At 54.0% G+C, this 13,799-nt stretch overlaps 8 protein-coding genes across 8 annotated transcripts; 3 read left to right on the forward strand and 5 right to left on the reverse strand.

Moving 5' to 3' along the window:
• Positions 1 to 191: 191 nt before the first annotated feature.
• Positions 192 to 1,331, forward strand: PG994_012904 (uncharacterized protein; the record flags this gene model as incomplete). Its single annotated transcript, XM_066864313.1, has 5 exons — positions 192 to 322; positions 381 to 447; positions 501 to 677; positions 755 to 1,059; positions 1,121 to 1,331. 5 exons carry the CDS (start codon positions 192 to 194, stop codon positions 1,329 to 1,331), a joined length of 891 nt encoding a protein of 296 aa, XP_066709274.1.
• Positions 1,332 to 1,656: 325 nt separating this feature from the next.
• PG994_012905 (pectin lyase fold/virulence factor) lies at positions 1,657 to 3,046 on the reverse strand (the record flags this gene model as incomplete). Its single annotated transcript, XM_066864314.1, has 2 exons — positions 1,657 to 2,060; positions 2,185 to 3,046. Coding segments are annotated over 2 exons (1,266 nt in total), but the record flags the coding sequence as incomplete, so codon positions are not given.
• Positions 3,047 to 3,829: 783 nt separating this feature from the next.
• Positions 3,830 to 5,632, reverse strand: PG994_012906 (MFS general substrate transporter; the record flags this gene model as incomplete). Its single annotated transcript, XM_066864315.1, has 5 exons — positions 3,830 to 4,003; positions 4,096 to 4,887; positions 4,946 to 5,033; positions 5,080 to 5,510; positions 5,531 to 5,632. The coding sequence occupies 5 exons, from the start codon at positions 5,630 to 5,632 to the stop codon at positions 3,830 to 3,832; spliced, it is 1,587 nt and encodes a 528-aa protein (XP_066709276.1).
• Positions 5,633 to 6,586: 954 nt separating this feature from the next.
• On the reverse strand, positions 6,587 to 7,333 carry PG994_012907 (uncharacterized protein; the record flags this gene model as incomplete). Its single annotated transcript, XM_066864316.1, has 1 exon — positions 6,587 to 7,333. The coding sequence occupies one exon, from the start codon at positions 7,331 to 7,333 to the stop codon at positions 6,587 to 6,589; it is 747 nt and encodes a 248-aa protein (XP_066709277.1).
• An 836-nt stretch (positions 7,334 to 8,169) lies between these two features.
• On the reverse strand, positions 8,170 to 9,422 carry PG994_012908 (uncharacterized protein; the record flags this gene model as incomplete). Its single annotated transcript, XM_066864317.1, has 3 exons — positions 8,170 to 8,337; positions 8,425 to 8,589; positions 8,712 to 9,422. Coding segments are annotated over 3 exons (1,044 nt in total), but the record flags the coding sequence as incomplete, so codon positions are not given.
• Positions 9,423 to 11,443: 2,021 nt separating this feature from the next.
• Positions 11,444 to 11,962, forward strand: PG994_012909 (uncharacterized protein; the record flags this gene model as incomplete). The annotated part of the gene is made up of 1 exon (XM_066864318.1): positions 11,444 to 11,962. One exon carries the CDS (start codon positions 11,444 to 11,446, stop codon positions 11,960 to 11,962), a length of 519 nt encoding a protein of 172 aa, XP_066709279.1.
• A 363-nt stretch (positions 11,963 to 12,325) lies between these two features.
• PG994_012910 (uncharacterized protein) lies at positions 12,326 to 12,616 on the forward strand (the record flags this gene model as incomplete). The annotated part of the gene is made up of 1 exon (XM_066864319.1): positions 12,326 to 12,616. The coding sequence occupies one exon, from the start codon at positions 12,326 to 12,328 to the stop codon at positions 12,614 to 12,616; it is 291 nt and encodes a 96-aa protein (XP_066709280.1).
• Positions 12,617 to 12,879: 263 nt separating this feature from the next.
• PG994_012911 (uncharacterized protein) lies at positions 12,880 to 13,479 on the reverse strand (the record flags this gene model as incomplete). Its single annotated transcript, XM_066864320.1, has 2 exons — positions 12,880 to 13,325; positions 13,458 to 13,479. 2 exons carry the CDS (start codon positions 13,477 to 13,479, stop codon positions 12,880 to 12,882), a joined length of 468 nt encoding a protein of 155 aa, XP_066709281.1.
• Between the last annotated feature and the right edge of the window lie 320 nt (positions 13,480 to 13,799).

Genomic DNA, 13,799 nt, shown 5'->3' on the forward strand with positions numbered 1-13,799 from the left:
GACCCCTCTTCGGGCCCGTATCATAAATAGGCAGCGGTGGGAGCCTGGTAAAATTTGAATCATCATCTGTTAATCTTGTGTGTCTTGAGCTTCAGACGTATCAGGATATTTCAAGATAAACTATACGCAACTTCATCACTCACTCGCCAGTGCACTCTAGCAACCGTCATCAGCTTAGCAACATCTTCACCATGGAGGAAGTTCTCAGGAAGACCACTGCTACGGCCACGGCTTCGCCGACGAGCTTCCCAACCGTCACCCCGGACCTGCCGACTTTCTACTTCACTGATGTCGCCAGTGACACCGGCAAGCGTACACTATGGTGAGTTCACCCAGATGCGTTCGGATACTGGATCCCTAAACTCATTTCTTGTGCGCAGGGTCGTCACCGTCTTCATGGCTCTGTCGTCGCTTGCCTTCTACGCAATGGCCATGAGGGTCCCAGTTGTAAGTCTAGTCCGTGAGGAATCTCCTGTTCCCTGTCAACTGACCCCGGGTAGCAAAAACGCCTGTTCCATGTCTTGACTGCCTTCATTACGACCATTGCCTTCATCTCCTACTTCGCAATGGCCTCTGGTGATGGCATCAACTTCCACGTCTACAAGGAGAAGACCACCAAGCATCACACCGCCATGGAGGTTTACTCGCGCCAGGTATACTGGGCACGTTACGTTGATGTAAGTCTCAGGTACCTGGAAATGATACGCTGAATGAGTGCAAACCGAGCATCCTGGCTGCTGACAAACCTCCACAGTGGTCTCTGACTACCCCTCTGTTGCTGATGGATCTTGGTTTCCTTGCTGGTCTCAACGGTGCCAGCCTGCTCATCTCTGTCTTCGCCGACGTCATCATGGTTCTCACCGGTCTCTTTGCCGCCTTCGGTAACAGCGATGGCCAGAAGTGGGGATACTACACCATGGGCTGCGCTGCCTATTTGGTTATCGTCTACCAGCTCGCCATCAACGGCCGCACCGCCATCTCCAACAAGGACACCAAGACCAAGACTTTCTTCACCATGATTGCGGGCTACACCCTGCTTCTGTGGACTGCGTATCCCATGTGAGTTTAGACCTGTTCCTAAATTCGACGTTGAACAAAACACTGACAACGTCCGCTCTAGTGTCTGGGGCATTGGTGACGGAGCCCGCTTGATGAATGTGGATGCTGAGGTTGTCTGCTACGCCATCCTCGACGTGTTGGCCAAGCCGATCTTCGGATTTTGGCTGCTGACCACACATGATAAGCTTTCGCGCAACACGGCTTCCCTTGAGGGTTTCTGGGCCTCTGGTCTTACCCAGGAGGGTGCCATCCGAGTTGGCGATGGTGCTTAACAAGCGAAGGTGTGTATTCCAAACCACATTGTACCTCCGCCAGCATGCGGCTGGTGCTACTCGACATTACAGCTCCTCTTGCGGAGGCCTTGCTGAGTGGAGAGACCTCAACTTAAGCTCCGAGGCGTTTCGAATTCCACGCTGTTCATGGGTACTGGGTGTTCAACTGGCATTGATCGCGCGATCCAGATTGATCACATGCTTTTAAGTAGTTTCACATGGTTCTGTATGATTAATTGTTTACGATCGTTTAATAATTGAAAGCGTTGGCATTCTAAATTTTCTGATCATGCTCAATGAACGGGACTTGTTTAGCAATTCATACTAAAACACTTTGGTCGATCCAGTTCAAATCATTCGGCTCGCCTTCCCATCCCATGAAGACTTTCCGGGGACTACTGTATGGCTCCACGCTCTCGTCGTCCAGGACTGTCGTAACATTACTTCCCGCCATCGCCACCTCGTCGTAGCCGGGCCCTTGGTTGCGGTAGACGGCCTCGAGAGTCGTCGTGTCGAAGCGCGGGTCTGCGTCCTGCCATTTGATGTACCCCGCGGGTAGGATGCTCGCGTCTAGGTACGTGTCCATGAAGACGCTGCGGTGCAGCGCGTTCCACGGGCGGCCCAGCGGGCACTGGCCCTCAATCGCCGCCGCGATGGTGCTGTTGGCGGCGATGACGCGCGACGAGGAGACGTAGGCGCCGTACTTGTTGGGGAACGTCGTGTTCGTGCCTACATCGCACCATCAATTAGCGCTTTTCCAAGCTACTTCTCCAACTGAGCGGACGTGTACACGTAGGTATATATAGACTGAATAGAAACGAGGAATCAAAGACGAAAGAACAATTTATTATACCTTTCCACGCCGTGATGCCGCCCCCGCAGTTCCGCAGCGCCAGCGTCGACCGCTCAACCCACGCCGTCCCGAACCCGTACAAGAAGTCGACTTCGCCCGCGACGACGCAGTCGTAAAAAAACGCGCCGCCGCGCTGGCCCACGTAGACGGTGTCTTGGAAGCTGTAGAAGCCGCAGCCGTAGAAGCTGGCGCGCGCGTACGCGACGCCCAGCGCGAGCGCGGGCCCCACAGACCGCGCCGCCGCCGTGTTGCGCATATCGATGTGGTACAGCCGGAAGTCGCGGCTGCCGGGCGGCGTGGCGGCGGGCACGGGGTGCCCGGTGGGGCCGGTGCCTGTCAGGGCGGCTTCCCACGTGGGGGCGACTGTCAGCACGCTGGTTACGGCGTTGTCGGTGATCTTGCCCGTGCTGTCGCTGTTGGCGGCGGACCAGACTACGGTCACCTCGTTGGCGCGGTCGGTGTCAGATTGCACGTCTGCGTAAGACACTACACCTTGGTAGGGAGCATTGGTCTGCCCAGCAGCGTCAGGGGGCCCGGGCGCGTCACGTTGAGCTGCTCGACGTACGTCCCTGGCGCGATGAGGATGGTGTGCGCCGTGTCGTCGTGCGGCAGCGACGCGATGGCGGCCTGGATCGTCGTGAAGTTCGCCAGCGGGCTGCCGGCGCTTACGAAGAGGGTCCCCGCTGGACAGCCCGCAAAGGGGCGACAGGTCTTGCGTTGGCACTCCGCATAGGTTCTGGCCGGAAGGGCTGAGGGACACATCGTCAAAAACACTACGACGCGCATTCAATGCCGGGGCCGAGGTCACGAGCTGACTCACGGCCAGTGCCGGGAGGAATGTTGCACGTCCGAGCTGCCACATTGTGTTTTGCTGGAAACTTTCACTCCGGCAGAACGGGTAAAGGGGGATAGTTGGCTGGCCATTGACCGATGTTCTGGCCTAGGCCCAATATATGTACCTAGTTAGCATCGCTACTCTACCATAATATTTTTACCTTCAGACATGCATTTCCTGTGATATCGTCCTCCAGAGAAGTATTCCAGGGGTTCAAGCAGATGGGGATTGCGGGGGAGCTGGGGGGGACGTTGGGGTAGACGCGGAGGAAGTAAATCCACGAAACAAACAGCGTGTACGGACGGTTACGGGGTTCCACTTGATCCCTGGGCATGCAATCAGGAGGGTTGAGGATGCGCCGCTGGTGCTTCATCTCTCGTACTAGTAAAGTCATTAGGATAGCTAGCATCGGCATAGATGGCCGCCATTTGCATAGCCGCCTGCAAGCAATGGGATATCTCGTTAGCTGGGTATATGTATGGGCTGGTTTGAGCTAGGTATCCCAGTGCTCTGACGGCTGTGGGTTCAAATCTATAACTCGGGGAAGCAGAGATACAGCCCAGAAATGACCTTATGCATTATTTATATTGGGAGCTTCAGTTTGACCACTGTCACGAACATGGGTGCATTTGGATTTGACTAGACCCAGAATTGTGAGATAGGCTGGAGGGAATCCGCGTTGTCTTCCTCCGTAGATTCGCTTCAGGGGGTATTAAAAACTACTATTATCTCCTCCAACTTGTGTGGTAACCAACACCGTCTACTCCACCCCTAGGGCCATCAAGGCCTTGTATCACGACACCTTCCACCTTACAGAGCATGCAGCTTAGAATCCTTCGTCATGCGACGGAACTTCTTGCCGGAGGGGATGAACACAGCCAACCCAATGACACAGAACCCGACTGTAATCGCCATGAGAGTGAGTACAGGGGCAAGGTAACCTCCCGTTGCAGCCCAGTCGTTGAAAAAGAAAATCATTCCGAACTGTAGGTATCGAGAAGTCAATCAACGAAGCTTCCTTTCAGGGTACACATCATCATGTAAATTAGCAGTAGTAGCAGTTGGTAAGTACTTACACCAAACGTGTTCTTGACAATCGTGGCAGCAATCATGATCTCGCCGGGGAGGGACTTGTAGCAGTCGACAGCGTAGGCGATAGCGATGGCGGGGATACCAACGACCTGAATCCCGACCAGCATGTAGCCGGCGACGACGGTGGCGGCCCAGGGCCAGCTGCGCTGGTAGCCGACGGCGGTGACGGTCATGCCGACGAGGCAGAGCGCGACGTAGGGGATAAGGGCGGGCAGTCGGAACTCGGCCTCGAGCACGCCGCCGTTCTTGCGGGCGCGGCGCAGGGCGATCCAGTCGGCCAGGGGCCCCGCGGTGACGAGCGCGACGGCGGCGCCCACGACGAAGGCGAAGTTGACGAAGCCGATCTGGTCCGGCGTGAAGAGGTAGGGCGGCGGGCCGAACACTTGGGCCTGGGTCAGGTTCAGCGCCAGCAGGCAGTTGGCCGCGAAGCCCATGGTGAGGGAGGCCCAGAGGACGATGGGGAAGGAGAAGATCTGGAGGGGCGAGACGATGTCGCGCGTCACCTTGGCGAGGCTGTAGTCGAAGCGAATGCGCGGGATGATGGAGAACTGCTCCTTGGAGGGCCGGCCGACGGGACGAACCTGCACCGTCGACGGGGAAAATGACCGTCCCTCCGTGTCTGACCCGGTCGGCCCATCTTGCTTCTCTGACTGGTAGGAAATATTGAAGACAGAGTTCGATGGCGAACCCTGGCTTGGTCTCTCGTACTTGGTCTCGGGATGCGCGATGATGGTCAAGATCCAGCTAGCGCCCTGCAGGATGGTGCAGACCCAGAACTAGCGCACGGTCAGTTTGCATCCTGGAGCACCTCAGATAAAAACTGGCAACACTTACAAACCATCTCCAGCTGATTTGAGATGCAATGGCGCCCGAGATAATGGGACCGATGAACAGACCCATAAAGTAAGCCCAGCTAAGTCCACTGTCAGCACAGTCATCTGTCAAGTGCTTTGTTGGAAGGTACTTACAAGTAGAAGGTCATGCTTCGCCCTCTCTGATGGACGAACAGGATATCCGAGATGACCATGGGCATAATGCTCTCGTTGGCGGCAGCACCCAAGCCGGAGATTACACGAGCACCAATGAAGCTAGAGTAACTGGTGACAAGCCCCTGCCAGATGTTGGCGAGGATACAGATCAGGCCACAGATGATGATGATGGGCCGACGGCCGAAGACGTTGGCGGCCGGCACGATCAAGAAGTTCGCATAGCCCAGGGTGATGGCAGCCGCCCCGAAGAGCATGTTGACCTGGGGCAGGGTCTTGTGGAACTCGGCCTCGAAGATCTGGGTCATGGGCGCGATGGCCAGGGGCGTCATGATGCTGATGAACACGAAGACGAACTGGTTGGCGATGATGATGGTCTTCCATGTCTTAGACCAATTCAGGGGTCGTTGGGGCTGTTGGAAGGGTGAGGCACCAAGATGAGCTCACCCTGTGCCAGCTCGCCGTTATCCTTGAACACGACCTCTGTGCCGGGGAGGAGGTCATCCTCCCTGTTGTTGGCAGTGGTGGGAGCCATTGTAGTCGATCGTGTGGGTATGCTCACTCACGAACCCCAGAAGCAGTTCTTCAGACGTGTGACTAACGAAACTGTCTCCTGCCTAGAAAGGGCGCACACGAGGATCTTATAGAAGACATGGCTCTTCACACAATTACCGGTCCGGTATGCCATGAACGCCACATCCGAGGCGCCGACTTCGCTTCAAGGTGCAGGATTTCTATCAATGTAAACCGTTGGCCCAGATACTCCAATAAGGCCACCCATCTTCACACGATACTGGCAAGGGACCATGTGTCCCACCCCGTGTGGCCTGCATGCAGCTCCCCAGAGGGTTGGGATATCCCTTGCGACCTGCTGCATTGTGGCGTCGGACGTCCGAAGTTAATTTACACTATTGCCAGCGACCGGACCGAGTCACAGCAGGTCCAGACTCCATAGGAGCCTAGACCAGCCAGGAAGAGAGGGAGGAAGTCGATTTTCAGTGACTCTTTTGCTGTTCATCCGAAGTTTTGTTCGTGATCTTTTATGTGGGATTTTGACCTCACGGGCGCAGTACACGCTTTGCTGCTTGGATCCTTCAGCACTCTGATAAGTTAAGTCCGAGGTGTTTTAGCGAGCAAGCCACCAATTTACAGGGCCAGAGGACAAAACCTAGCCGGGACTTAAACGCTTTACAGTGGGGAAGCCCGCTCAGTCGGGCCTCAGATGCACAACATTGAACAGATAACCTGCTTCTTCGTGTAACTTCATTGGGCCTTATCATCAGATATATTAACAGTAGGGTCTTGAACCTCGAGCCTCTTTAGCACTTGAGGGCTGACAACGTGCATGTACACAGTTCGTTGCTGAAGTATGCAAAACCCACCAGCACAGAAGTACCTATACTCAACCCGATTGTCTCATCCTCCCTCCCACCTAAGCTAAGATACACGACCAACCCTACTTACTACCCAAGTAACATGGGCTTGACCATCAATTATTGGCATGTGCATCATTGTAATAGTGAATCTGAGGGAACAGGTCAGCCGGCTCTGACAACATACACCAACCAGGGAAAACCCGTCTTACCGTCTGGTCTGAACACCCGGCCGGCGTCTGGTAAGCGTAGGCGCCCGTGTTGATGAAGAGGGCCTGGTTCTTGCACACGAGCCAAGCCGCGACGTTCTGGCGCTGGACCTCGGGCGCGCTCCAGGTCAGGGCGTCGCCCTGGAACGCGAAGGCGCCAAAGGTGTTCTTGGTCGTGTTGAACCACGTCGCCAGCGTGCGCTGCGTGAAGTCGCCCGACACGGGCTTCTCCACCCACATGTACAGCGGCTGGCCTCCCGTGTTCTCCACCAGCTGCCTGTCCACCACGTTGAACTGCCCCGCCGACGTGTACGACTCGAGGAGCGCCGTCCCCGCCGCCACCGCCGGCTTGGTCTGCAGGTACTTGTGATAGTTGGGCGCGGCCACCGCCCGGATCCAGTACCAGCCCTGCTGCAGCGTCGTGCCGGGTCCGGCCGTCGTCTGCCGGTCTTCGATCCCGAAGGCGGTCGGCTGCGGCACAAGCGGATTCCGCCCGTAGGGCTCGTCGGGGACCAGTGTCAAGGTCATCTCGGGTGCGGTCAGCGTAAAACCTGGCTCGGACTTGACACCGCGGGCTTCGTCCTTTTGGGGGCCATCTTCGGCCACTGCAGACGCGGCAAGGCAGGCCAAAAACGTCCACGTGCTGGGAATCATGTCGAAGATGCTTGTTGGATACTTCCCTTCAAAGACACTGGGAGGTGAGTTGCCTCGAGTGAGTTGTGGTTTGCCAGTTCAGCGTCCTTCAATCAACTAAGGACACGCGGGGGGTACGATATAAGTAGCTCGGTGTGAGTAGGGAGGCTCCGATATTGCCATTCTAGGCCAACGGCGACTCTTCCTCCACGGCCGCGCTCAGCTCGCTTTTCTCTTCACTGGGGACTGAGGACAACAACTGCCTGCCTACTAGTGGAAAAAGGCTATTAGCGCCCAGATGCTTCGGTAAGAGCCTCTGAGGAAGATTCCAATTCGTCGCAATGAAATTCATTTGCTGATCTAATCGGGGGCATTGGGCTTCAATAGCCACAGCTATCAGGCTGATTGCAGAAAGCGACGCATAGTATGAAGCCATCTACCAGTCAATATACTTAGACTTTAACACCCCTATGCCTTGACTATGCCGATAGGCTGGTTCAAGCGACACCTCTTCAGATGTCAGTTGCCACTCATGGAGGGTGAGTTTCGCTGAGCCAAGCCAACCCCAGGTGCACGACGGTGGAGTTACCAATCGCCCTCATTTTCGAATCCTCGACAACCAACGAATGGAAATGGGACCTTGACTTCATGGCACTAGACCGCATCTATTTTAAGATATATTCTATTGCTCTAAGTATATGTGTAGTAATGCAGCTGTAACGCGGCAATTCGCATGAATCCAGCATGCGAAACGACTCCGGGTAGACTAGTAACCCATATTCGACGTTGAGCTTGGAATAGATTCTCACCACACTAACCTCAGAAGCACTTTTGCGTAGTTTCACTCTGATCCATAACTACAGAAAGACGTGCCAGCCCTCAGCGTCCTCTCGACCGGTGGGTAGAGGGGCATGGAGGTCACCATCCAGCCCGGCGTCGCCGTACTCGATCGTCGTACCAGTCCCACTGGTCCCCAGACCTTGGAACAGTACACCGAGTAGCATCGCGATCATGCGCTCGCCAAACTTGTTGGATGCGGGGCAGAGGTGCGGAGCCAGCCCGAAGGGCATATAGGCGTTTCTTTTGGTCCTGTGTTAGCCCCTGACCCATACGGGGGAGGAAGAAGTCGTTGGCGTTGTGACCCCAGATGAAGATGTCGCGGTGGAGGGACTCGATATCTGCAGCAAGTACTTTGGGGCATGATGTATACGCGTCCTGATAGAGGGGGAGGTGGCCCGGTGTATTCGTTTTGTTGGTGGGTAGAGCCTGAGAGCCTCCTGTTGGAAATCGTTAGCCTATGCAAACTCGCCGCCTGGCAAGTATATTCATTCAAGGTGGAAGGGGCAGGTGCTTACCTTGGATATCAGTAACGCGGCTGACTCCTCTTCGCTTCCTGTACCCAGTGTTTCGGCAAGTCGGCGAGGATGCCCCTGGCCAAAGACTCGGTCGTGACCCTGGGTCCATCTGAACTGATGCCCCTAAAGGCGATGTGCACATAGGTCAAAAGGACAACTCGCCATAACGTTTCGAAGGCGGGCAGGATGATGTTGAGCGGATTACTCTGCTCGCCGAGACCTGAGAGATCGTATAACTGTCCGTTGATGGGGAGCATCTGGCGAATCTTGGTCACAAGACGGTCCTGTTCACGCTTCGACACGGGCCGCGAGGCATCCTTGGATTGCACCCAAAGCTGGTTGATCCCTTTAGTAGCGCTGCGGGCAGCTTGGAGGTCGATATTTTCCACTCCTGGGAACAGGAAGTTCAGCACCACGACGAAACATAGGATCCGAACGGTCGAAGTCAGATGCAGCCTTTGTTGTTGGTCTCTGAGCTTGTGTCCTGACTCCACTGACAGATGGTGCCGTAAGGTATCTTGCCCAAGCAGTGAGAGGTTTCGCCATTCTTCATTATGGACGTTCACCCGAGTGATTAGACCCACGGCATAACGGACAAACCTCTTGTGCACCCAGGGTTCGGTGGTTGTGAACGCGTTGTTAATACCAAATGCAGCAATAAGTCGTTGGTTGGGGAGGGCTCTTATCAACAGTCTTTCTCCTAAAGTACGAACATCGAAGTGTCGGAAGCTGACAATATCCCTAGCGGCATCAATCCTACGGACCGAATGATGGTATAATAGCCCAGAGAGAATAGTACAGTGATGGCACACCAGGAAGAAAGCCAGGGGAATAAAGAGGATGAGAGTCCACATGTTGAATTCAAAGGGGTGCCTTGAAAGGGGTAGGATTGTGTCGGCCAAGACGCAGAAGATGTGGAAACGAGATGCAGGATGTCCAAAATGGTATTCAGCAAGTGTCAATGAGAACCGGCTGAGCGTAAATGATGGAAAATCTACTCTGATAATGTCTCGAGCTCGAGGACCAAGGTAATATATGTCTTGGGTGGTCTTCCTTACTATATTCTCTGTATGTCTATTCTGTTTGTTCTTTTGCGTTGCGTTGCGAATAGCTTGTTCAGGATATAGGATCCGACGACAGGTCAGCCGTGCCTTCATGCGCCGTTCCGTACCATCGAGTATTTGTTGGGAAGAGGTGACCCAATCGGACATCGTAGCAAACGCTCGGGTTGCGAGGTCATGGGCTTTCAGAGGCGACTGAGCCGTGCCCAGGAGAAGGAACAAAGCACATACTTTGGACATGGAAGTGGATGTTTGCCAGAACATTCTGGCAAAAAAAGATGCTCAGATATCACAATGCGTCTCGTTCATTTGGTGACAATTCTCCATGAATTCTCGCTCTTCCACGGTAGTCTGCGTTGGTCAATACTGGGAGTACTCGGCTACACCGTTGAGAAGCAGTCAGCCTCAAACACAGCGCTCAATATATGAAGACAACAACACTATATGGATGGTCAAACGAATTCCACTGCATTGATAGGCCCAAATACTTTGTGCAGGTCTTCGGGTGCTGGCTGGACCGCTGGTAGCTGCGTTCAGATAGGGGTGGAAAGGAGGGGATGAAGCACTCACCCGCTCCCTTGGACAATGGCGGCATCAAGTCCCCAGAAGCAACTGGAAACAGATAGAATAGAATACCGACATCAGTAAACCATGGCCAAATCTGTTCTCCTGCATATGTAGCAAGGCGAGAGCGGAGGTATGGGGATCCCGCGATCACTCTCAGCGCACAGCAAAAGCAGTAAAATTGGGCAGACTTGCATCAACTTGAAACCTCAAACATTGGAATGTTTTTTACTGGTCTACTGCCGTTGGCTTGTCCTACGCCAGGCGGAAGCCACATCATCAGAATCTGCGAGGCTAATAAGGCGGGAGGCCCACCACCAAAAGCAGAAAGTTTTCTTGAGAAACACACCAACTCTGGCACCCCAGCCTGAGGACTGGATGCGACTCGTAGAAATGAATAGCAGGATACTGCGTGGCTGACTGGTCCTGTCGGAAAGACGGACGGCTTGTCATGTTTAGGGGTCAGTACACCTCTCAATTCCAAAGTAGAGGTAATTAGACGGGTACTATTTGCTGGGTTTGGTCGAGTAAAGGTGATATTATTTGTCCAATTATGACTATTTTTCAAATGCTTAACACTGGGATATACAATGATTAATTCATTTTCTTTGAATCGCTCTGCCCATAATCACACTATCATTTGAGTACTTCGTTGTTCCGTCATGGGAACCCCTTTCCGTGGTGGAATGATGGTTGAGGTTATATCTGTGACCAGAAATGAGTAAGATTTATTATGGCTTGTCCTGGAAACGTTCTATCTGTGCAACGCATCATGAGGAATAAAGGTGAGTGAATGTGACGATCGAAAATTAGATGCCATTGCACACTCCCCATGACGCCAGGAGGTTCAGCATCTACCTGATGGCAGAACATACCCGGCAACATGATCAAAACACCACCACCCCAACTCAACACAGTAGTGAACATTTAGTACTAATGGAGGGATAGCTGACCCGTGTGTGATGGGCAGTCAGCCTGACAAACGCAGATGATCATCAAGTCCTCCGATCTTCGACTATGACTGCATATCATTATCCAACTTGTCTTCTTCGAATCCAGTCATAGCTCAACCGAAGACCTATAACTTCAATGTGTTGGCCTCTAGGACATCTAACTGTTGAGTTCTTGTAGATATAGAAACTACAAACACCATGGCCAAACCCCAGAAACTGAAGATTTCCATCAAGCTGGATATCCCGCAGCCCTCGGAAGCAAAGGACATTCAGTACGTGCGGATGCCGGAGCCACTGCCATCCCACAGCTGCTGCAGCTCCCAGCCCTCTGGCCACACCGGTCCATACCCCTCTTTCCTGGCCGCCGGAGGGCTTGGCCGCCATTATTTCCACCATAGTCGGTCCGGACCAGGAAGCAGCGGGCGCTCCGTCTACCATGGTAGCTGCACTCCCAGCCGCTGCCACTACTATGGTCGTTGCCCCAAAAGCATCTGTGTGGGCAGCAAGAGCAGGACTGCATCGCCGCAATCGAGCGCCAGCGGCTCGTCCTCTGGATCCGCCCACCACGGCAGCCCCGGCTCTGACTTCGGGAAACAGACTAGGACTAAGGCGTTCGAGATACCCCTGGAGGAACAAAGAGGAAGTGGCAAGGGTTCTCCGGACAAGAAAGAGCCGGCTGAGGATAGCACCCCGGGATCATGCATGGTTCTAACATAAGTAGCAAACAAACGGATGTACTCGGCTGCCTATGGCAGGTAGCGAAATAGTTAACTCGGATTATTCGTAACCCCATGCTTCGAATCAACCTGTTCTCGGCAAACGGCTGTGAGACACCCTCCATTGTCCCCCCTTTCCCCCTTTTTTTGCGCACAACGCAGTTTCTATAGTGATCGCAGCCCTAGGAAATAATGATGTGTTTATCGACCAGCCATACCGTTTTCTTGTAGTCTGAGACACCAGGCAAAAGGGCTGTTATTTGTAACGGTAAGGTGGAAATGTATTTGAGAAGTAATAAAACCCAGGCGAGTACCCCATGAGGAGTTCTTTCCACCCAACAATACAATACTATCGCCCCCAAATATGGCGTCCCTCTTCATCTACGCACCCTACCCGACGACTCGCCTCTTCTCCAGCCAGGCGTCGTCGGACAAGGCTAAGAAGAAGCTCCCAACCATGGAACCGCCTACGAGCGCCAGCGGACCCCCGGATCATGTCCTCTACGGCAACCCCGATCCCGGACCTATGCAGGATCTCGCCAGGAACAGAAGATTTGAAGAGTGGAAGAAGGACGTCGCAAGATGGGAGGCCGAGGAGAAGTGGGAGAGGGAGAGACCGAAGGATGTCATCAAATGGCGTGAGATCAAGTATTAACGAGGAAAGGTACGTCTCAGTGCTGCTGAGCCCTGGGAGTTTTGGTGCGTGGAGACAGATTAGATAACTGAATGTCCCACGTTAATATGCTATCTATGTGCACCTGGATCTACTCGTAGGAACCAGCAAATCTATGAAGCATGTGAAGTATATCATAAACAACGAAAACATCATAATCGTGATGGGGGCTACATCTGGTATCACCCTCGTTAAACGCCCTAGGGCCCTCCATCAGCGGGCTCCAACGCCGATGGACCGACTGACTAGTCAGCAGGAGGCTTCTGGCCGTAGACGACGACCAGCAGGATATAGAACTGGTTGTTCCTATCCGAGATTTCCAGCTTGACATTGTTCGCCAGCTCTTCGTATTCGAGATCGGACATGCCATCCCGGAGGAAGATTGGCTTCGCCACCTGGAGGTCGCCGGTGCGCGTCTTGACCAAGCTGTAGCTGCCGGCCAGCTTCAGTTTGGGATTGCTCGGCCAGGGGCTCATGGGGATCGGGATGAGCTGCTCTTGCACGTTGACGAAGCCGACCTCTTCGAGCCACTGCTTGTACTTGCGGGGACACTGCAAGTCCCGCCCGAACTTGGCCATCGAGTCCAGGAACGTTGTCACGTAGTGATGCCAGATCGAGCCTTCTGCGGTACCGCCATGCCGCATGGGCTCCACGGATTGATCTACGTATTCAATCCAGCCGCCCGGATTCACTGGACACATACTCAGATTAGCTGGGCGCTGCTCTCTCCATCTTGGAGACCCGAATCGTCGCCCCCTTTCAGGGATTACCACTTTCGCCGGCAATGCGTAAAAGGGCCTCGGTAACCTCGAGGGTCACTTACGATTTTCAAAGGCATGACGCATAATCGTTCTGTGGTCTTTGAAGCACGTCACCACGTAACGCAGATGTACGTAATCGAATTTATGATCTATGGTTATTGGCATGTCAGCAACTGTATCTGGATGGTACCCAAACTTGCATGCGACCCGAACGTTTGGGTCGGTGCAGGGATGGCTATTGGTTAGGATGACCGACAGTTTGCTTGCTAGCAGCGCGCCAATCGAGTCCCCCGAGCCACCGAGACACTAATACACTACGAATCGACACAAAGAATGCCAAAACTCACCGTAAGTCCAGGGATCCTCCGAGTCTTCGCGGACGAAGCTGCAGTTCGGCACCGTCT

The sequence above is a fragment of the Apiospora phragmitis genome (assembly GCF_038363925.1).
Source record: "Apiospora phragmitis strain CBS 135458 chromosome Unknown utg000011l:1.0-3236445.0:1.0-3240683.0, whole genome shotgun sequence".
NCBI lineage: Eukaryota > Fungi > Ascomycota > Sordariomycetes > Amphisphaeriales > Apiosporaceae > Apiospora > Apiospora phragmitis.